This window comes from Carcharhinus amblyrhynchos, chromosome 4 (genome assembly GCF_965287045.1).
Source record: "Carcharhinus amblyrhynchos chromosome 4, sCarAmb.v2.hapA, whole genome shotgun sequence".
In the NCBI taxonomy this organism is placed as follows: Eukaryota; Metazoa; Chordata; class Chondrichthyes; order Carcharhiniformes; family Carcharhinidae; genus Carcharhinus; species Carcharhinus amblyrhynchos.
In genome coordinates, this window is record NC_137327.1 from 91506682 (window position 1) to 91529436 (window position 22755).

A 22755-nucleotide genomic window follows, 5' to 3' on the forward strand; every position below is an offset into this window, starting at 1 on the left:
GTGATAACTTGGCCATGAAAAGCTAGTCAAATGCTTTGTGACATTCAATCTTCTTTACTAATTCTCTTCCGGAGTACAGTTCACCGGCAATTCTTGTACAACAGGAACCACTTCCTGTCAAACATCCACAGCAGCATTTCCTTCTACCGTGTTATCTGGAACTTTTGCTGCCTCCCAGTCATGGCATAGACAAACGTGATCCTGATGTCTGTAAATGACCCTTCCATTAGTCAGTTTCTCAAACAAAAATATTGGTCCACTTCAAGCTGAAAAACTCCAGAAAGCTGTCATTGGTTACTGCCAAAATTCCTTACATAGACACAATGATTTGGGTTGAAATGACTCTCCTTAACATGGTAGTCATGTCTCTCCTGATTTTCCCATCTCATTCCCACTCTCGCTTTAACATCTAGATGTAGCAGATCCACGTGAGACATTGACTTCCTGCCCAACAGTAATTCAGCTGGTGAGAGACCTATTGTTATTTGTGGCATCATATGATATGACATTGGATCAAGAACTGAGAGAGCTTGGTTCCCAAAGTATCACCTGTCATTCTGCTCAATCCTTCTTTCACCGTTTGAACAGCTCGTTCTGCTAAAGCCGCACGTTTGTGTTAAGACTGCCAATGATTGTTGTACAGCATTTAACCCTTGGTGCACAGCCTTCCAAAGTCAATGAGTGCCATGATGTGGCTGTATCATTGCCCGGCTAAGCAAGCACCTACATCCGCTTAGAAAAGTGGTCATGAAACACTGTCCAAGGATAGTGCTCCTAATCTTTGGCTCTGTGCTGAAGTACTTGTTGACAAGTGCTCAACATGGGCCAACTTGAGTGCAATCTCTTCGAGTGAAGTTTAGGACAATATTCAAGCCCAAGATGAGAGTGAAAGATGTAAGAGACTGGCCAAAGCTGTCACCATTCCATGTGGTGTGGGGTCTCGTCCAGCCAGCATGCAAACTAAGGTCTGGGCAATAATGTTGTGTACAGAACAACTCAAGGGGCTTTGAGAGACAGCTGCAGATGATGAATGGACAAAAAGTGGTCTTAGCAGCTAAATGCTAACCATAAAGTCTCTCTTTTTGACACTGCACTGTGGAGACCATCAAGAACAAGAACCCTGATGGCCTGGCTGTCATTCTTCACACTTATAGGCTAGAGAGAAGATGATGACATCAACGGCGGGACTTGGCTTGCCAAAAGGAGAAGCAGTAGCTTCAGAAACATGGGATGAGGGGGTCTGATCTGCGCTCAGTGGATGAACCCCAGAGAGCTGTTGCTCACACACAGCTCGCATAACCAGGGTCTACAGACAGTCCCTGACATACCTACAGATTTCCAAGAACCAGTGTCAAAGACTATGTACATTCAGAGTATTGGCTGGTCGTATCTGCTGCCTGCTGCAGAATTTGGCCCCTCAGGGAATTGAGGAATACCTAATGCCAGCGTCATTGAAAGTGACTGTGGTGCTCAATTTTTACACCAGTGTATCTTTCCAGGGTTTCATGGCAACCACTCACCACAAACAAGTGCATCCAATCTTTGCACACAATTTTGTGCATTTCAACCGGGATCAGGCAAAATCAGGAAGCAAGGGCAATGGAATTTGCACAGATCTTGGGTTTTCGACAGGTGTTGTGTACTCTCAGCCCTGTGACATCCAGCTGCGAACTATCTGAACTGCAAAGGCTTCCAATCAGCTGGTCTGCAACCACACCAAATGCACTCTGCAGATGTGCACTCAATTCCCAGGGAACGTGCATGATTCCTACATTTTCCACCACTCTCAGATTGTGACATCTTTCTAAGTTAACAGCAGCTGCAGGGTTGGCTCCTTGACAACAAAGGCTACTGATGATGCTGGTGCAGAGGTCACAGAACACAGCAGAGATAAAGTACAATGAGGCTCATGCTGCACCTCATACTCTGGTTGAACAGTGCATTGGGATTTTGAAGATGAAGTTCTAGTGCCAGGACTGGTCTGGTGGAGCCCTGCAATACAATCCAGAGTGTGTAATGTACTGTCAGTCATTGCTCGCTGCGACCTATACAATTTGGCGCTGAAATGGGGGAAAAAACTGCCCAAGGGGGTGAAGCAGCAGCATGTTTCTCACAATAAGGAGTACACGAAAGGGGATAAACCTTGAGGGCAAGGATGTTGGCCAATGAGGTAATGGTGGTGTCCAGACGAAACAGACTAGATCAGGGTATGCTCGTTGATTCAAGGAAGGTGACAAGGACACCTAGTGAGAACTTCCCATTATCTTCACATCAATTATGAGAGAACTGTACTTGCGCCTGACTGATGGAAGCACATAGACTATCTGTGATAAAGCTTCCTGTCATGGAGATGCAGCGGATGCCTGTTGTCCCTACATTCCAGTAGGATGATGATGACCCGCAGTGGGGACAGTCCACAGATTCTCACAGAGCATATGCCAATTCCTGACTTCTGCTTAGCTAATGGCAGCTCACTTGCTGTCAATGGACAGGATCACATCATGGTCATGCAGCAGGGAAACATTAACCTCTCCTGATTCTATGGCTTCTTTAATGAGCTGAATCCTTGAGGAACGCAGTCACTGGAGGCAGAAGCTAATGTGATGGGGAGACCGTCACATGTCAAAGAGAGCAGAGAGCACACATGGAGAATGACTGGAATCTGTGATGCCAGCCCTGTACAATATGGCAGAGATCCCAAGTCCCACTGAGATACAGGAATGACTGAAGTGTTCAGTCACTGTGAAGAAATGCCATCAACATACTGGGAAGTTTACAAAACACATGGAGAAAGCTCTAAACTGAACACCCTGCCGTTATCTTGTGCAGGAAATAGATTTTCACTTCAGATTGCCAGGAATGCAAGGATAGGGTGAAATTATGTTTTACGGAATTGAATGTCATGTCCAAGTGATTAACACCCGAGCCCATGATGTGCAACTATGACTTCTTTAACCTTCAATACCTTTGGATGCCCCTGCCTCAGCCTGCTGTGGATCGGATATTGTGGTGTGCTCAGCAGCTTGTGACCTTGAAGCTGCTCTGAAACTGGTTCCCTCCATGGTGCGCATGTCTCTGTGATAGTGGAGGGTGTGGGTAAAAAATTTTACTGTCAAGCACCTGGCTTACTAAACACCTTGGTTACACTCCAAATGTGCCTGCAAAAAGGAGATGTGATCAGTGCATGGTAGGAGCTGAGAAACTGGAGATGTTATTCACAGCATGAGTCTGATGGATACTGCAGTGCTGGATCCACTTGGTTGAGTGCCACTGACCTCATAATCAGTACAGGAATGGTCCACATGCCCTCTGACCAGCTCTCTCCTCAAGGGGAAGTGCCGGAAGATTGGAAAGCGGCTAATGTTACGCCGTTGTTTAAGAAGGGTGCCAGGCAAAAGGCAGGGAATTATAGGCCGGTTAGTTTAACGTCTGTTGTAGGTAAAATGTTAGAATCCGTCATCAAGGAGGAAATAGCAAGGCATCTTGAGGGGAATTGCTTGATAGAGCAGACGCAGCACGGTTTCGTTAAGGGGAAGTCGTGTCTGACAAATTTACTGGAGTTCTATGAGGATGTGTCTAGGGCGGTGGATAGAAGAGAGCCGGTGGATGTGGTCTTTCTTGATTTTCAGACGGCGTTTGACAAGGTACCTCACAAGAGGTTATTGCAGAAGGTAAGGGGGCATGGAGTTGGGGGTAGGGTGTTAGCGTGGACAGAGGATTGGTTGTCAAGTAGGAGGCAGAGAGTGGGGGTTAATGGGTGCTATTCGGATTGGCGGTTGGTGACTAGTGGAGCGCCCCGGGGTCGGTGCTGGGGCCTCAGCTATTTACCATTTATATAGATGATCTGGAGGAGGGAACCAAGTGTATGGTGTCGAAATTTGCTGATGACACCAAGATTGGTGGAACGGCAAATTGCGCGGAGGGTGTGAAGAGTCTGCAGAAGGATCTAGATAGGCTGGGCGAATGGGCCAGGAAATGGCAAATGGAATTTAATGTTGGCAAATGTGAGGTGGTCCACTTTGGTAGGAATAATGGTAGGAAGGACTATTTCTTACATGGCGAAAAACTGCAGCAGGCGATGGTGCAGAGGGACCTCGGGGTCCTTGTGCATGAGTCGCAAAAACCCAGCTTGCAGGTGCAGCAGGTGGTCAGGAAGGCAAATGGGATGCTGGCCTTCATAGCGAGGGGGATTGAATATAAAAGTAGGGAGGTCTTGCTGCAGCTGTATAGGGCATTGGTGACGCCGCAGCTGGAGTACTGTGTGCAGTTTTGGTCGCCGTACTTACGCAAGGATATGTTGGCCTTGGAGGGAGTGCAGAGGAGGTTTACTAGGCTGATAGCGGAGTTGAGGGGGTTGAGCTATGAGGAGAGGCTGAATAAACTAGGCTTGTACTCGTTAGAGTTTAGAAGAATGAGGGGAGATCTCATTGAGACGTATAAGATGGTGAATGGGATGGATAGGAGAGAGGTGGAGAGACTCTTCCTGCTCAGAAAGGACAGTAGGACTAGGGGGCACAGCCTCAAGATAAAGGGGGTGCGGTTTAGAACGGAGTCGAGGAGAAACTTCTTCACTCAAAGGGTGGTGAATCTCTGGAATTCTCTGCCTGTTGAGGTGGTGGAGGCTGCCTCGCTAAATATTTTTAAGACGCGGGTTGATGGGTTTTTGATAAGCGAGGGGATTAAGGGTTATGGGGAGAAGGCAGGAATGTGGAACTGAGCCACGACAGATCAGCCATGATCTTATTGAATGGTGGGGCAGGCTCAAAGGGCTGGATGGCCTACTCCTGCTCCTATTTGTTATGTTCTTTATCTGTGCGTTCCTTAAATTCAGCCATTCTTCCACTAATCTAGGATTTATCTCTCTTGTAATATGCCAGCTTGTCCTGAATGAAGACAGATCGAGAGTGCAAAAGCAGGCCAACTGCCACGCCAGATGAGAAGGACACCTGACATGCGTGTGTGGTGAATGTGGACATGGACAGGCCGAGGACATAACCCACAGGGGAGATGAAAGTGTATGGTAGTGATGTCCCTTGAGCTAGGGGTGGCACAGTAGTTAGCACTGCTGCCTCACAGCACCAAGACCCCAGTTCAGTTCCAGCCTCTGTGTCTGTGTGCAGTTTGCACATTCTCCCATGTCTACATGGGTTTTTTCTGGGTGCTCTAGTTTCCTCTCATAGTCCAGATTAGTGCCGGTTAGGTTAACTGGACAAGCTAAATTGCCCTTTAGCGTGAGAAGATTAGCAGGGTAAATACGTGGAGTTAAGGGAATAGGACCTGGGTGGGATCGTTGTTGATGCAGGTTCAATGGCCTCATTTTATACGTTAAGGATTCTATGAACTCTCACTGAGAAATCCCTGTGTATGTCTGATCAGTCTGAGAGTGAGAGTTGAGAATGACGAGAAGAGCATTAGCTGGTAGTCTAGTAGTTAGGATTCGGCGTTTTGACCGCCACAGCCTGGGTTCGATTCCCATTCAGGGAAGTACATTTAGGGCAGCACAGTGGCACAGTAGCATTGCTGCCTCACAGCGCCACAATTCTCCAGACTCTGGAGGAATACCAGTGGATTGGAAAACTGCAAATAGAATACCTCTGTTCATGAATGGAGCAACATAGCCATAGCCCTGTTAGCCTAACAACAGTCATACAGCAAATGCGAGATTCCATTAATAAGGAAGTAGGCCAGGGCAGTTAGAAAATCATAATACAATCAAATCAGAAAACACTTACATGGTTTTGTGAAAAAGGAATAGCGTTCAACAAATTTATCAGCATTAAGTAACAAGCAGGGTATGGGCAGTCAGGTTGGAGTACAGTTTTTAGAAAAGCTTTTCAAAGAGCACAAAGTAAGGCGGGGTGCACTATCTTCGACAGAGTGAGCCGTTGAATATTGGGGATGGCCCTCTTTCTTCCTGCCCATCTGCTCTATTAAGCACACCCCGATCTCTTCAAAACCTTTCCACTCCTTAAAGTGTTTTGTCCTCCCTGTCCAGATCCTGATCCTTGCTCTAGGAATCATTGCTCCTCTTCCTTGTTCCTGGTGCAAAATTGTCAGAAGTCCATTAATATGCTCTTGGTGCTGCCAAGATTGATAAAGAGTTGCAGGCCAATCCCTATCAGGTGGCTTCCTCCCCAGTGCACCAAATTATTAGACTACATGCTGACTTCGCTTCAATGGGGATGGTGAGTCATCCATGCCCCCTATAATATTCAACCCTGTTTCTCTCTCCATTTCAGCATTTTTAGTTCAGGTTTCTAGCATGTGCAAAATTCTACACCTCTACACAGTAGTTAATTTACCAATTACCCATCATTCTGCAAATTTATTGCCTTCCTGTTTTGTTGCAATCTTCCTCTGTAATAACTACAAATCCCAATTTGGTGTCATTCACAAATTTTGAAACCAAAATCAATTTGGTGAAGAACTAGTTTATATTTTGAGTGAGTCGTGGTTGATTAGTAACTACAAAGGACAAAGAAAATTACAGCACATGAATAAGCTCTTCGGCCTTCCAAGCCTGCACTGACCATGCTGCCCAAGTGAACTAAAACCTCCTACCCTTCCCGGGACCGTATCCCTCTATTCCCATCCTATTCATGTATTTGTCAAGACACGCCTTACAATACACAATAAGTCTCAGAAAAGTTATGAGAATTTTTTCTGACATCAATTGATGTACCTCAAGTGTCTGCTAGATAAAATAAATAGTAAACCATATGCAAAAATTCTATGTCAATATAACAACACTCCCAAATGTGAGCCCGTCACACCTGCTCTGAAGTATTTGTTGCTTTCCGACCAATTTCCAGACTAGCTGCTGCAGCCATTAATAAACAAGTCTTTTGACCAATCAGGATAGCTTTCTCAGTTGATACCATCTGTGAAAGCTAAAAAGAAATATGATATGCAGGTGCTCAGCAAAGATAATTGAAAACAAACAATATGGAGGTTAAATTCAATTTTGGTAGTGGGGAGGGGTCTGTGGTGCAAAATGCAAGGCAGTAAATCACCTGCTCATTGTACAATCCTTCTAACTTTTCTTTCCAATGATATTAAAGCTGAGTTTCACTCCTATATATTTAAATAATCAATTATGACAGTTTTCAATAGTGAGAACACTTCAAAATAATTAACTGTCCACTCTGAATTTTCTTTCTTTCTCATTTACACTCAGCTGGTCCATTGTTCACATCCTCTTACTTTCAAGAGCTGTAATAGAAAACTGTATTCCGGCACTGAAAATATTGAGAATTTATAGCAGGTCTACCAGTGTCTGAAGACAGAAAAGCTAAGGTAACTTTCCACAGATGAAAGAGTCAATTTTTCCAAAGATAAGTTCCTGGAGACAAAGAAGGTGATTTTCCCAAAAAGAAACCAAGTGCCCAATGGGCAGGATTTTCCTGCCTCTTTTTTGAATGTAATTAATGAGGTGAATTTTTGACACTCTATGCATCAGACAGTCCACTGGGGGTTTCATGCTGCTTGGGGGGGATGCCTAAGAGGCCAGCATCAGTGTGCTGAGTGGGCTACTGTAAGAGTGCCGGTCTGTCATAGCAAAATTGCTAGCATGTGCATTGGCCCTCACCACCACACTCACCCCACCCCAAACTGCTAGCCTCCCAATGTTTTCCCAACCACCTCCTCCCCACAGTCAGGGATTACTCCCCCCCGCCCTCACCCAAGATCCCTAAGGCAGGGAGTGCAGCACTTCCCCCCCTGGCCCCTTAACACTGCCCAAGGAGCAGCACTTCCCACCCCACCTCCTGGGAGGGTGGGGGGCTCAATAGCCTCTGCCTCACCATCGAGGTCATGATGCCTTGTCCCTGTTTATGGGGACCAGTTTTAAATCCCACTGGTGGGAACCTCTCCCGGACAGGGCAACAATAGTGAGCTCGGACGATACTGTCCCAGGCTTGCTAATGACACTGAAATTGCAATTTAAATATGGGAATCAGCCTTGTGCTGTTTACTGCAGCGAAGCTAATCACGCCATAAAAAATCGCCAGGCAAAGCACCCCTACTGACATTTCCCGGCCTGCTTCTCTAATTGAGCAGTGAAGATAAGCAAACCTCTTCACTGCACTGGACAAGATAAAATCTTCTTCACACTCTCTCAACTATTCCCTTTATTTCAAAAATGAGCACTTAAGTGTTTCTAACCTAACTCTAGACTCCAGATCAAAGGGCATCTGTATCATCTTTCTCCATATTTACAATGTCAGTCAGTAACTATATGGATTAGTTGGTTAAGAAGCTTAGGCTGCTGTTGACAAGTGGATTTACAAATTTATTAAGATTAATACATTATGTCTTTGGATACAAAGGGCAAAATTCTCCAGCATTGTCAGCAGGAATTCTGATGGGCATCAAGGCAAGCGGGGTTCAGCCAGCTCACCAACTCTCATCAGGTACCTGCCCAGAGTGGACAACAATCAGATAATTATTCAAAACCTTAATTTCAATAACATTAACAGGCTGGACAGCACATTCAATGGCCTCCTGCCATACACCCACGAGATGTAGCTATCATGCACACACCGCAGGTGCCATGTACACACGTGCTGCTGATAACCCTGTGCACATGGAGCATCCTGGCAATGGCAGCAAAACATGCAGACTGGGCTTCCTGATGGGCCCAGCCCGAAGTTGATCTAGTTGCCTACCCAGGCGTTCAGGGCTTCTGTTACCGTACGGATGCACTTGTGTGCCACAGAGGTCTCCAACTGGAGGCCTGGAAGGACCCAATGATGTAAACATTTAGGACTGCTGTGACTTTCACCGCCAAGATGAGTGGGTGTCCTCCTACTCTATGTGGTGCCAGATTTACGAAGAACTGCCACAGGTATCACACTGTCTCCTTCCTGAAACACAGACTGTGGTTGCACACAGCATCCTGCAGCCCACAAATGGACGAGGATCCTGTACACTGGGCCCCCTCAGGCCAATGGGCAGCTGCAACCTGACCTGACTGGCAGGCCCCTGTCCCCCTGCTGCAGCCTCTGCCTGACCTTGCAGCAGTGGTTGTCTCCCTCCTCATCAGGAACAAGAATTACTGTCAGGCCTATTGGCACCCACCTGAACGACTTGTGCACTGGCTACCAGGAATGGTTGGAGGTCAGACAGATGGTGGTGAACCATCCTCAAGGTTTTTATCTGACGGGTGACTATTGTAGAGAGCACTGCAGAGTTCATGCATAGGAGAAACCATGTGAACACTTCCCAAGCTCCGTTGTTTGGGGCAACAGCTGATTCTTGTAACTGTTAGTGAAGCCTGGGATAGAATGTTGGCAGAAGCCACAGGGCCTGTCCAGCAGGCAGATGGCAGGGTAACCACAGCAACACTGGTGGGGTTGGGACCCAATCTCATTGGAGTGAAGCAGTTCACGCCAGTAAAAAGGGGCTGGGAAGGTAGCAAATTGTTTGGTGCTGGGCACGAATCACATTATTAACATTGCATTTTATTTTCCCAACTCGCCACAATGATTAATGGGCGCGGTGTGCTGGTAGGATTACTCCCACAGCATGAGGAGGTTTCCAATTTATTGACTGACTTGTCGAATCAGAAGTTAAGCATCGTGCGGGAGGAGAACAGCTTGCTAACTGCCTTGCACAAAACCTCTGGCACTTGGCTTCTTTTAGCCTATCATCTCACTCTTCTTTTAAAATGGCTCTGCATGGGCACTTGAAGCACCACAGTCACCCATTTGACTGATATCACAATTGCAAACTTTTAAAAGCTTAATTCACTATTCCTCCCAGATTAATTGAAATTCTGTTTGAATAGAACAGCGATAAAATATTAAAAATACTGTTTGACACACCTGGTATGAAAGGATGAAAAACTCCCTCATTCTGTTTGGGCAGTCCTCACATTGCAGAGCTAAATTCCAGGCTTACAAATATAAAACACACAGATATCATTGGTAATACATTTTTTCCTAATCTATTTAGTTCCATTCACTTTGTAGCTGATGTTACTGTAATAAAAATAATTGCAACTCATCATTTCATGGATTAGTGATATTTATTGGTATTCTAATCATACCAAATTCATTCAGTCCACATTCTCACCTTTGCAGCAGGTCCAAAACAATTCACTCATTAATGACAGTGCTAATGACTTTAAGGGTACAAAGTTGAATTGTGCAGCAGCTGAGGTGTTTTCAAGGCTAAACTTGTTATTTTTGATAAGCCTATTTTCAGCATTCAGATGTTGCCGCCAATATGATTCAATACTGACCAAAATTTAAAATATCAAAGCAATAATCATCTTTTGCGGCACTGGGATCAGTTTTGAACTGGCTCATGGAACAATCATTCACCAAATCTTATACTTTTCTTAATCTCTATGGTTGATGGTGGCCACAAGGCCAGATAACGGTGGCTTTAATTTTGTAGACATCAATCCATAGAATGCCTACGATGCAGGAGGCCATTCGGCACATTCAGTCTGCCCTGACTCTCCAAAAGACCATCTTACCCAAGCCCAGTACCTCAGCCTATCCCCTCAACCCCACACATTTACCATGCTAATCCACCTAACCTACACATCTTTGGACACTAAGGGGCAATTTAGCAGGCCAATTAGCCTAACATACACATCTTTGGATTGTAGGAGGAAACCGGAGCATCCAAAAGAAACCCATGCATATATGATGAGAACGCAAACTCCAGACAGTCATCCAAGGCTAGAATCAAATCCGGGTCCCTTGTCCTGTGAGGCAACAGTGCTAACCACTGTGCTATCCTGCCACCCATGGGCAGGTCATTACACATGGTTTCATTCATCTGTTTTTTAATGTTACTTAAGTAAACTGCTTACTTTACGATCATGCTTTAACATTTAACACTGGATTAGCATTCTGGAATCCAACTACACTGCCAAGTAGGCTTGCAAGCTAGTTGTTTGAAAGCCATTTGGCAAGAAATTGTCAGAGGAGACCACTGAAGTAAGAACTTTTCTTGAAAAAATATATTAAATATTAAACATATCTAAAGGAAATCAAAGGACACATTCAAATATGTTTCAAGGTGAATACTTTTTTTAAGATAATAAATAATTGAAAACATTCTTTGTGCATTAAGACAAATGCCTTCAGCTCATTCATAATTAATACAATGTACCTGAATTTTGTACCACTTTACGTGACTAAACACTGATAGTTTACAAGGTAACCTTTTTCTACCATGGCTCCACTGCTTAAGTGGAGGCTGTCAACAATTGGGACTAGAGTTAATTTAGAGCACTTGAGGGGCCATTTTAATACTGATCACAATGGTAAAATAATTTTGGTGGTTGAGATTTTGGAAGAGGTACTACAGACCCACCATCACTTTTAGGCAAGTTCAGAGTAGTGGGAGGCTGCCAAAACAGATCCAGGCCCAATATATGGTGGGTTAGGATAGAAAGTTCTCCTTTTTTGACAACAGAAATTCCACCAACTGTTGCATATGCAGTCCCAGATCAATAAATACATCTTGAATGTTATGTTATGGGATCTCTTGCTCATTTTTCCACAGAAGCGTTTTTGGAAGAAACACTACATTTAAATGTGTGTATTTAAAATACTGTATTCAGCCAAGTTTTTTAAAAAAAAGTCGAGTTGATCACGTCAAAATTGAGAAAGACAGCAAATTACTATTGCACCAAGGAATGAGTTCCAGAGGATGTAATATCATAGAAACATCGAGTGCAGAAGAGGCCCTTCAGCCCAAGTCCATACCGACACATTAGAAACACCTGAACTCCCACCTATTCCCATCTGCCAGCACTAGGCCCATAACCTCAAATGTTATGATGTGTCAAACGCTCATCCAGATACCTTTTAAAATGTAAGGCAACCCACCTCAACCCCATCTCAGGCAACGTGTTCCAGACTGTCACCATTCTCTGGGTAAAAAAGTTTCTCCTCAAATTCCCCACTAAACTTCCAGCCCCTCACCTTGAACCTATATCCCTTCACAACTGACCCTTCAACTAAGGGGAACAGCTATTCCTTATCCACTCTGTCCATGTCTCTCATAATCTTGTGCATCTTGATCAGGTTGCCCCTCAGTCTTCTCTGCTCCAATGAAAACAACCCAAGCCGACACAACTTCTCTTCATAACTTAAATGTTCCATCCCAGGCAGCATCCTGGTGAATCTTCTTTGCATCCCCTCCAGCGCAATCATATCTTTCTGATAATCAGGCAACCAGAGCTGCAAACAGTACTCCAGCTTGACCTCACCAAAGTTCTACACAACTCCAACATGATTTCCCTGCTTCTGTAATCTATGCCTTGATTGATAAAAGGCAAGTGTCTCATAACCAAAAGAGAAAATGCTCGAAAATCTCAGCAGGTCTGGTAGTATCTGTAAGGACAGAAAAGAACTGACGTTTCGAGTCCAGACAGCCTTTGACAAAGATAAAGTTATAGAAGATGGGAGATAATTACACTGCTGGGTGAGGGTGTGAAAAATGAGCTATAGTCACAGGAACAAGGGAAACCAGCTAATAGCTGTCCACTGAGAGAATAAAGGGTATGAATGGCCAAACTACAGAGAAGCATGGAGTGGGATCAGAACAAATGCAATGGAGATGAAGGAGCTGAGAGAAAGGAATGGAGTCCTCACAAGATGTAGGATATGAAGAGCTGTAGTCCAGATAGCTGAGGGAGTCAGTGGGCTTGTAGTGCATATTGATAGATAGTGTATTGCCAGAAATGGAGTCAGAAAGGTCATGGAAGGGAAGTGTCTGAAATGGACCAAGTGAAGGCAACGAAGGGGTGGAAACTGGAAGCGAAGTTGATGAATTTTTCGGAGTCTGGACGAAAGCATGAAGTGGCACCAAAATAGTCATCAATGTACTGGGAAAGCATTTGTGGGAGGGGACCTGGGTAGGCTTGGAACAAGTCAAGTGTAGCTAGGACCCATGTGGGTACCCACTGCTACTCCTTTGACTTGGGGAAAGTGGGATGAGTTAAAGGAGAAGTTGTTGAGAGATAGAATGAGTTCATAAGAACATAAGAAATAGGAGCAGGAGTAGGCCATCTAGCCCTTCGAGCCTGCCCCGCCATTCAATAAGATCATGGCTGATCTGTCGTGGCTCAGTTCCACATTCCCGCCCTCTCCCCATAACCCTTAATCCCCTCGCTTATCAAAAACCCATCAACCCACGTCTTAAAAATATTTAGCGAGGCGGCCTCCACCACTTCAACGGGCAGAGAATTCCAGAGATTCACCACCCTTTGAGTGAAGAAGTTCCTCCTCAACTCTGTTCTAAACCGCACCCCCCTTTATCTTGAGGCTGTGCCTTCTAGTCCTACTGTCCTTTCTGAGCGGGAAGAGTCTCTCCACCTCTATCCTATCCATCCCATTCATCATCTTATACGTCTCAATGAGATCTCCCCTCATTCTTCTAAACTCTAACGAGTACAAGCCTAGTTTATTCAGCCTCTCCTCACAGCTCAACCCCCTCAACTCCGCTATCAGCCTAGTAAACCTCCTCTGCACTCCCTCCAAGGCCAAAATATCCTTGCGTAAGTACGGCGACCAAAACTGCACACAGTACTCCAGCTGCGGCCTCACCAATGCCCTATACAGCTGCAGCAAGACCTCCCTACTTTTATATTCAATCCCCCTCGCTATGAAGGCCAGCATCCCATTTGCCTTCCTGACCACCTGCTGCACCTGCAGGCTGGGTTTTTGCGGCTCATGCACAAGGACCCCGAGGTCCCGCTGCATCGTCGCCTGCTGCAGTTTTTCACCATGTAAGAAATAGTCCTTCCTACCATTATTCCTACCAAAGTGGACCACCTCGCACTTGCCAACATTAAATTCCATTTGCCATTTCCTGGCCCATTCGCCCAGCCTATCTAGATCCTTCTGCAGACTCTTCACACCCTCCGCGCAATTTGCCGTTCCACCAATCTTGGTGTCATCAGCAAATTTCGACACTCTACACTCGGTTCCCTCCTCCAGATCATCTATATAAATGGTAAATAGCTGAGGTCCCAGCACCGACCCCTGGGGCGCTCCACTAGTCACCAACCGCCAATCCGAATAGCACCCATTAACCCCCACTCTCTGCCTCCTGTTTGACAACCAATCCTCTATCCACGCTAACACCCTACCCCCAACTCCGTGCCCCCTTACCTTCTGCAATAACCTCTTGTAAGGTACCTTGTCAAACGCCTTCTGAAAATCAAGAAAGACCACATCCACCGGCTCTCCTCTATCCACGGCCCTAGACACATCCTCATAGAACTCCAATAAATTTGTCAGACACGACTTCCCCTTAACGAAACCGTGCTGCGTCTGCTCTATCAAGCAATTCCCCTCAAGATGCCTCACTATTTCCTCCTTGATGGATTCTAACATTTTACCTACAACAGCCAAGTGGAGGAGACTGGTGGTGGGTGGGAATTGTTCAGGTCTCTCTTCAAGAAAGAAGCAAAGAGTTCTCAGGCCATCCCATTTGTCTTTCTCACCATCCTACTAATATGTGCTTCCGCTTTCAGAGATCTGTGGACAAACATAGCAAGGTCCCTTTGTTTCAAAGAACTTCTTAGTGTCCTACCACTCATTGAGTACTTTCTTGTCAAATTACTCCTCACAAAGTATATCACCTCACACTTTTCAGGGTTAATTCCATTTGCCACTTATCTGCCCATTTGACCATTCCATCTATATCTTCTTGTAGGCAATCACCCTTCCAATCTTTGTGTCATCCACAAACTTAAGATAAAGTAATTCTACTTTTGAGTCCTTGTGAGCATGTTAATCCTCTCCATTGGATTTTCCTGGCTAGGCTGGCACCGAGAGTCATAGAGTTATAGAGGTTTACAGTATGGAAATAGGCCCTTCAGCCCAACTTGTCCATGCCGCTTTTTAACCTCTAAGCTAATCACAATTGCCCGCATTTGGCGGGCAAAGCCATCTTACCCATGTAACTGTCTAAATGCTTTTTAAAAGACAAAATTATACCCGCCTCTACTACTACCTTTGGCAGCTTGTTCCAGACACTCACCACCCTCTGTCAGAAAAAATTGCCCCTTTGGACATTTTTGTATCTTTCCCCTCTCACCTTAAACCTATGCCCTCTAGTTTTAGATTCCCCTACCTTTGGGAAACAATATTGATTATCTGGCTGAGCTGTGCCCCTCATTATTTTATAGACCTCTATAAGATCACCCCTCAGTCTCCTACACTCCAGAGAAAAAAGTCCCAATCTATCCAGCCTCTTCTTATAATTCAAACCATTAAGTCCTGGTAGCATCCTAGTCAAAATCACGATTGCCAGTTAAAATTTAATTATGGCCTGCACTATGCCAATAGCCCCAAATTTGAATATGCGTGAAATTTCTTGCCTGCTTGATTAAGGGGCCTATACACTGTCTGGAACATGTCTGAGGGGAGCAAACACAGGAAGTGGTGAATTTGGCCATCTGTTGTGTATACATCCAGTCTGGTTTTTCTTTTTGTTGATCAGCGGAAATTGAATTTCACCTCCTTTCTCGTTTAATACATCTAGCACAATAAATAAGCACTTGTACTACACACATGATGGAAAATGAATTATCAAAACTACAAAGAATGCAAATATTTAATTGCTCAAATAGCAACCAGTGAAAAAGTTCTAAAATTTTTCAGGTCTTATAAATATTAATGTTTGCCTAGTATTTGAAGGTACATGTTTATCATTTAGTATTCAATAATAATGTTCTTTTACCTATTTTTCGAAACCAATTTGCTTCATTACTTTTCAGTTCAATGCTCATCTTTCCTTCAGCCAGCTGAACTATTAGTTTCTTATGAGCTGGAAGAAAAAGCACAAGTATTTTAATCCAGCAAAGTCACTGTTAACAACTGTGGATTGGAAAAAGAGTATGATATTCTAATGTTTATAGCACATAAGCTTTTTACATCAGCATAAAATTTGTTTGCAACTATTTTTGATCGCACAAGTGAATTGTGTGATAATTCCATAATTTATCACAAATATGCTTTATTCATAAAATTGTAAAAGTATATTCCAAAACTTTTCAAACTAAATATTATAGAAATTGCAAAACAAAAATCAATTTTTCCCCACACACCAAACGGCACTCAGAATGCCTCTGTACAATTGTGATATATGCAATATTTATAATACACATTCCAGGTCAAGCAACCAGCTCAATGGCAATAGTCTGCACATAATATCCTATCGCCTTGCAAGAAAAGAAAATGGTGGGTCCTGTTGGATGGTTCTCTGAGGAGACAGTTAAGGTCATGTGGCAGAAGATTTCATTGCTAGACCTTTTAAATAAGCACCAAGACATAGCATTGCTGGTGGTAAGAAGGGTGTTCCCTGTCAAATTCTTCATTCTCACTCTTATCACTGTATTACTGCCACTGGCCTTGAAGCGAGTGTGGTGGGGAAGAAACTGTCCTCCACCTCCCCCAGGAAAAGGTCCAATGCTCTTCGTTGAGGTTCATCCCGAGCAGATCCATGACTCAGGACTCTAGGATCTATGGGCTGTTCCCAGGGATATAAATCGAGACAATCTTCAACTACCGCTGAAGAACTATCAACCAGTAAAAGGTGCTTCTCAATTTAAGCGAAAACTGCTGGTCTGCCTGCACAGTTTTTTCCAGGTGTTGTACACTAGCACATTCCAAGGTCCAGAATTACTTGCTGAGGGATATCCGATGGGCAGCTGCTACAAAGGTGCGATGGGGAAAGATTGGGGGAAAGGCAAATTGTGCGGAGGGTGTGGAGAGTCTGCAGAAGGATCTAGATAGGCTGGGCGAATGGGCCAGGAAATGGCAAATGGAATTTAATGTTGGCAAGTGTGAGGTGGTCCACTTTGGTAGGAAGAATGGTAGGAAGGACTATTACTTACGTGGCGAAAAACTGCAGCAGGCGACGGTGCAGAGGGACCTCGGGGTCCTTGTGCATGAGTCGCAAAAACCCAGCCTGCAGGTGCAGCAGGTGGTCAGGAAGGCGAATGGGATGCTGGCCTTCATAGCGAGGGGGATTGAATATAAAAGTAGGGAGGTCTTGCTGCAGCTGTATAGGGCATTGGTGAGGCCGCAGCTGGAGTACTGTGTGCAGTTTTGGGCGCCGCACCTGCGCAAGGATATTTTGGCCTTGGAGGGAGTGCAGAGGAGGTTTACTAGGCTGATACCGGAGTTGAGGGGGTTGAACTATGAGGAGAGGCTGAATAAACTAGGCTTGTACTCGTTAGAGTTTAGAAGAATGAGGGGAGATCTCATTGAGACGTATAAGATGATGAATGGGATGGATAGGATAGAGGTGGAAAGACTCTTCCCGCTCAAAAAAGACAGTAGGACTAGGGGGCACAGCCTCAAGATAAAGGGGGGGCGGTTCAGAACGGAGTTGAGGAGGAACTTCTTCACTCAAAGGGTGGTGAATCTCTGGAATTCTCTGCCCGTTGAAGTGGTGGAGGCTGCCTCGCTAAATATTTTTAAGAAGCGGGTTGATGGGTTTTTGATAAGAGAAGGGATTAAGGGTTATGGGGAGAGGGCGGGAAAGTGGAACTGAGCCACGACAGATCAGCCATGATCTTATTGAATGGCGGGGCAGGCTCGAAGGGCCAGATGGCCTACTTCTGCTCCTATTTCTTATGTTCTTATGTTCTTATGAAAGGCTTTTCAGCCATAGTACATCACTGGGCAAGAAACAGTGATTGTCACATAAAATACCTTAGAAATATTAAAAACTGCAAATTCTGAATTATCTACATCCAAAATCCCAACTGCAAATACACCAATAATTCATTACAGCAATAAGATCACATTAACTGTAAACTAGAAATAAAGGCTTACAAATGTAGAAATGGTCATCTATTTAATAAATAAGTTTTAAAAGATTGCTCAATTTCAATGTAATCCCACAAAGTGACCAGATTCTCAGTCTCACCAAGATCTAATATGACATGACATCGCAATTTGCACAATTATCTGCTTTAAGAATATGCCAGATTACACTGTGGATGGAAAGAAAAGGCTTGCTTGGTTTTTATGACTTGTAATATAAGACACCCTGAGCTGTATGTGCTTGCACAAAAACAGATCAAGCGACAAGAGATATTGTCACAAACAGATCAAGGAGTAAAAGAAATACAGCAAACATTTAAATTTTAGCTGACCAGAGGTATAGGACAGAAACAAAATATCTGCCTATTGTGAAGCAACCTAAAAAAATGTGAAGATTATTTATTTAGCTCTTTCCTATGGAACCCTAGATGGCTAGCTAAAAGGTTCAAATGGCAAAGACTCAAATCAGATCATCTGTTCATCCTTAGCAAGCTGTGCAAAAGAAACAAAGGAAAAATAAAAATCCAAAAAACATGAAGTACTTAGCTATGTAATAATATTACAAAGGTCCAGGTGTCTGTCATACAGAGAAACTCACTGATGTGTTAAACAGTTTCTGAACTCAACTACTGCAAAATTACAAATGTGGAATATTTAGCTTGCCTGATATGGAATGCACACTTTGCTTGAGGTGCATACTTCATTTGCCTACATTGGGTTAGTGTCTACACTTCAAAGTACCAAAATTCTCAGGGACCAAGTGAGCACAAAACCAATCAGTGTGCACCAGCCAAACAAAGGTATCTTTTATTGCTGACACTGTCATAAGGCAGCTGAACGAGAATCATTGGCAAGCAACTGGCAAACATTTTGACCTATTTATACCATCCTGAATCTATAGAGGAAGTCTGGGCAACATACGAGCTGCACCATCATTAATGGTGAGGTAGGACTGCAGTTGCAACACAGTGACTGATCTGAGCACACACAGGGCAATGAACCTTAGCTGAGCTCAAATTGCCTTCCAAGGCACATGCTGCACCTGCATGGAACCTTTTGTATTTCATATATCTTTAAATAAAATAAAGACCTTTAAATAAAAATAAAGACATTTTGAATAAAATGAGGTTTAAGAAATTAGTTAAATGGGATGAGTACAGCTGTATGGTTTTTGATTTGTTAATTAGCTGAGCAGCAAGGAAACAAAGATTTACTTAGTGAGGAGAAATATAGAATTGTGGTGGCACAGTCGCTAGCACTGCTGCCTGACAGCGTCAGGAACCTGGGTTTAATTCCCAGCTTGTGTTATTGTCTATGCGGAGTCTATATGTTCTCCCCGTGACTGTGGGTTTTCTCCGAGTGCCCTGGCTTCCTCCCACAGTCCAAAAGATATGCTGCTTAGGTGCACTGGCCATGCTAAATTCAGTGTACCAGTCCAGGAGTATGGCAACTATGGAACTTTCACAGTATCTTCATCGCAGGGCATTGAGCCGGGCTTCCCACTGGGTGCCATGGCCTCCATGAGTCTCCCTCCAGGCACCGAATTTCCGGAGTGGGGCTGTATAATTTTTGGTAATTCTAATTTTATTGTTACTTACATATGATTAGCAGGCCCAGGACTGAAATCTCCAGCCCAGCTAGCCCCCCCACCCACTCCAGCGGGGTTTACTTTAGCTCCCCACTTGCTGGGAGCTGGCGGTCCAACCCCACTGCAGTGGAGGAGGGCAATCAAGGTCCCTCAGGCAGTCAGGGGTCAGCCCACTGGGCATTGCCAGCCTGGCCCTTTGGCACTGCCCACCAGGGAGGGTGGGAGGTTGGAACTGCCAGAGGGTGGAGGAATTGGGACGTGCAGGTGAGCACGATCTCAATGCAGACAGAACAGCACATTTGCAGAGGCTCGCTCAGTACTATGCTGCTGGCCTCTCCAGTGGGAACAGGCCCCAACCACAGGTTTTTTGCGTGAATCACACTAGTGCATTCTGCTTTGCAGAGTGTGGAAGATTCATTTTGAAAATCCCTCTGAAAAAATCAGTGGGATTTATTCCATTTTTACGTGAATCTGGCACATCAAATTCTTTCTTAAGAATGAAGACCCCCACCCGTATAACAAATAGATTCTTCCAAAAATAAATATTGCTCAATTTCAAAATTTTACAACTCTCTAAAACAAATGAGCTAAAAGTTGTAGCTGAGGAATCTGCAAATTAAACACTGAAAAACCAAAGCAAAAATGCACAACTGTTAGCAAGGAAATTTAACTGTCCTTCAGAAATATAATGGCCGATTTTAACCACTAAGTGGTTCACTTTGCCTGTAAAATAGTAATGGAACTCAGCATATTGTGTTGTCTTCACCTGATAATTCTGCATTAATAATTTAAATACTTTAGTAAGGTATCTAAAATAGATGAGAAGTGGCAACACAGTTGCAATATCCACTGAATAATGAATCCACTTATTGCACCTACCAGTCTTTAAATATGATAAAAGAGAGTCCAGTCGCTCATGTCTGTCAAAAGTAAGACATTTATATTTAGGTATTGACACTACATAATTTTAGAAAGTATGGTTTATGCCTCAAGTATAAGCAACACTTTATGTAATTTTAGTTACACTGTCCTAATCAGGAATGTTCAATATTGTTCAGTAACAGGGCCACAACTATGTACAACTCATATGTGACTTTCATATTAAAAATGTACTTCTCAACCCTCTCCAGATTTGTTTTCAGCTTCCAGATTCTGGGAACCCATCTGAGAACTTATAAATGCCTAGACTTTACTTCCAATGTTTCCTAATTCTAAACGGCCATAATTTTTTCAGATTCTGAGACCTTTCTTGCCCAACCAATGGATCTCTCTCTTCCAAAGATCCCAGGTGCCTAAACTTGTCACTATATTCTATATTGTTCTTGGAACCCTGGGACCCTTCTCCTCGAAGCTGCTATATCTGGGACCCACCCTCAAAGTACAGCTATCCCCAAAGCAAACATCACATTCCCACAACCAATATTCTCTTTCACTGTCTTTCTTTGTTGGCATCATTATCCTTGATAATACAGCACAACAGTCCAGTTCTTATAACACCTGTCTTATCATGAATGATACAATGGGAGATCTGCCAATAAGTTTAAGAACTTTCTATTTACAATGAAATATTTCCAAGTGTAAGGGTATGAATACATATGTTTAAATTACAACAGTTTATGACATATTGTGGTAGCTATGCAGGTCAAATAAAAATTAATTTCACATTGCAAATGGTTTTTTTTAGTATGTAGAACTAATATGCTATTTTTAAAACTGATAACAGCAGCAGCGAATATTAAGAAAAGGTGGCCGATATCGTTTGAAAAAGGAAACACAACTCAAGCTATGACAAGAGTGGACCAGTACAATATATGTGTGTGTGTGTGTATATGTGTGTGTATGGTGGGGGAGGGGAAGCAGAAGATACATAGCCTGTACCTAAAAAATGTTAAGTTGTATTATTTCCTACAATTATTGAACTACTACAGAAAATTTGTTTTAGGTATGGCAACCATTTTAAAACAATTGCATGAACTCTTATGCCAGCAGTGTCAAGTGTCAGATCAAAGCAGTTCATGTTTTCATGCAAGCTAAAGAAGAGTTGCCCAAATCTGAAGTTCTTACGCATTTTAATCCTACCCTATCCCTACACCCTTAAGGAGTTCGAGCAGTGATATCCCACTTCATATTGTTGTGTGAAGGAAGATCCATTTATTTTGCATCTCAAGCACTGAGTTGAACGTAACTTGAGGGATTATGCTTGGAGTTTGGAGATTAACATTAGCGATTATGTTTGGAGTAAAAAACATCCATCAATCCTGTACGAATTTACACTTGATGTATCATCATCCTTTAAATGCCATTTTTGGATCACATACGTAAATCTGCTAGTGTCAGCATATAGAATTCAGAGATAGGCCTTGCTATTGTCCGCACATTCTATACCATCAAGAATCAACAATTAAGTCTACCTTATAATGTTGAAGGCCTACCAAGATTACCACTACCAAATAGTTTTGTCAAATACTCGAGCAACCTATTTTCTACTTTGAACAGAAAGACAGTACATCTGTCACTTTTGGGCAAGTGAGGAAGTGCACTCAATGATCCAATACTCTAAGAAGTGATAGAAATGTACCAAGGAAATACCTCAGAATTAACAGCTGACTTGAAACATTTTTGAGAACACTGGTGCCGTCAGTGCAGTCAAAATGTGTTCTTTGAGGGCTCAAAGTGTCTTGAAAGGCCTACTGAGAACCTAGGAGAAGTTTTTAATAGATTTGGAGTCCCTGAACAATTGGTAAGCAGAAACGGACCTTAATGTGTCACCCAAGAATTCAGAGTTTCTTGAAACAGAAGGGTATTCTATATATATTAGATCTGCATCAAATCATCTTGCTATGAACAGATTAGCAGAATATTTTGTCCAAACCATAAAACATACATTGACAACAACCAGGAACAAGGTTCACTGGTCAAATATCTTAACCAGATTCTACTAATGTATAGGGATACCACTCACTCTGTAACCAGAAGCTTTCCTGCATTATTAATGATGAAGAGACAACTATGGTTAGCATTCGACTTATTGAAACCTCCAAAAACAAAATAAACCATGCAAGAACAGATAGGATGACAAGGAATTACTCTGCAGGAGAAAAATAGATTCCTGGCACGGTCCTTGTACAGATTGGACCTATAATCAGACACTATATTATCTGCAGGAGGCATGAGGGCCAGCTGTTGGCAGGGAGAACAGGTTTGCTGGAAATGAACCCTGCTGAAAATCCGAGTTCAATTGTACGTCCTGACCTTAAACTTCCTGCAAACCTGACACTAACAGACAATGTTGAGGAAAGCAATACCTCACCTGTAGACAAAATAGAACCTATTGCTATAGTTACAACTGCAAAGCTGGGC

The 22755-nt window shown here is 43.5% G+C and overlaps 1 protein-coding gene across 1 annotated transcript in view; it reads right to left on the bottom strand.

Annotated features, from left to right (window-relative positions):
- The window catches only part of tex11 (testis expressed 11), a 146662-nt gene that overhangs the window by 21729 nt on the left and 102178 nt on the right, over positions 1-22755 (bottom strand). The window contains exons 21-24 of the mRNA XM_080188019.1: positions 18729-18784; positions 15715-15801; positions 9825-9895; positions 6774-6890 (exon numbers count right to left, since the gene is read on the bottom strand). Of these exons, the coding sequence (XP_080044145.1) occupies positions 6774-6890; positions 9825-9895; positions 15715-15801; positions 18729-18784 (331 nt within the window). The remainder of the gene's footprint in view (positions 1-6773; positions 6891-9824; positions 9896-15714; positions 15802-18728; positions 18785-22755) is intronic.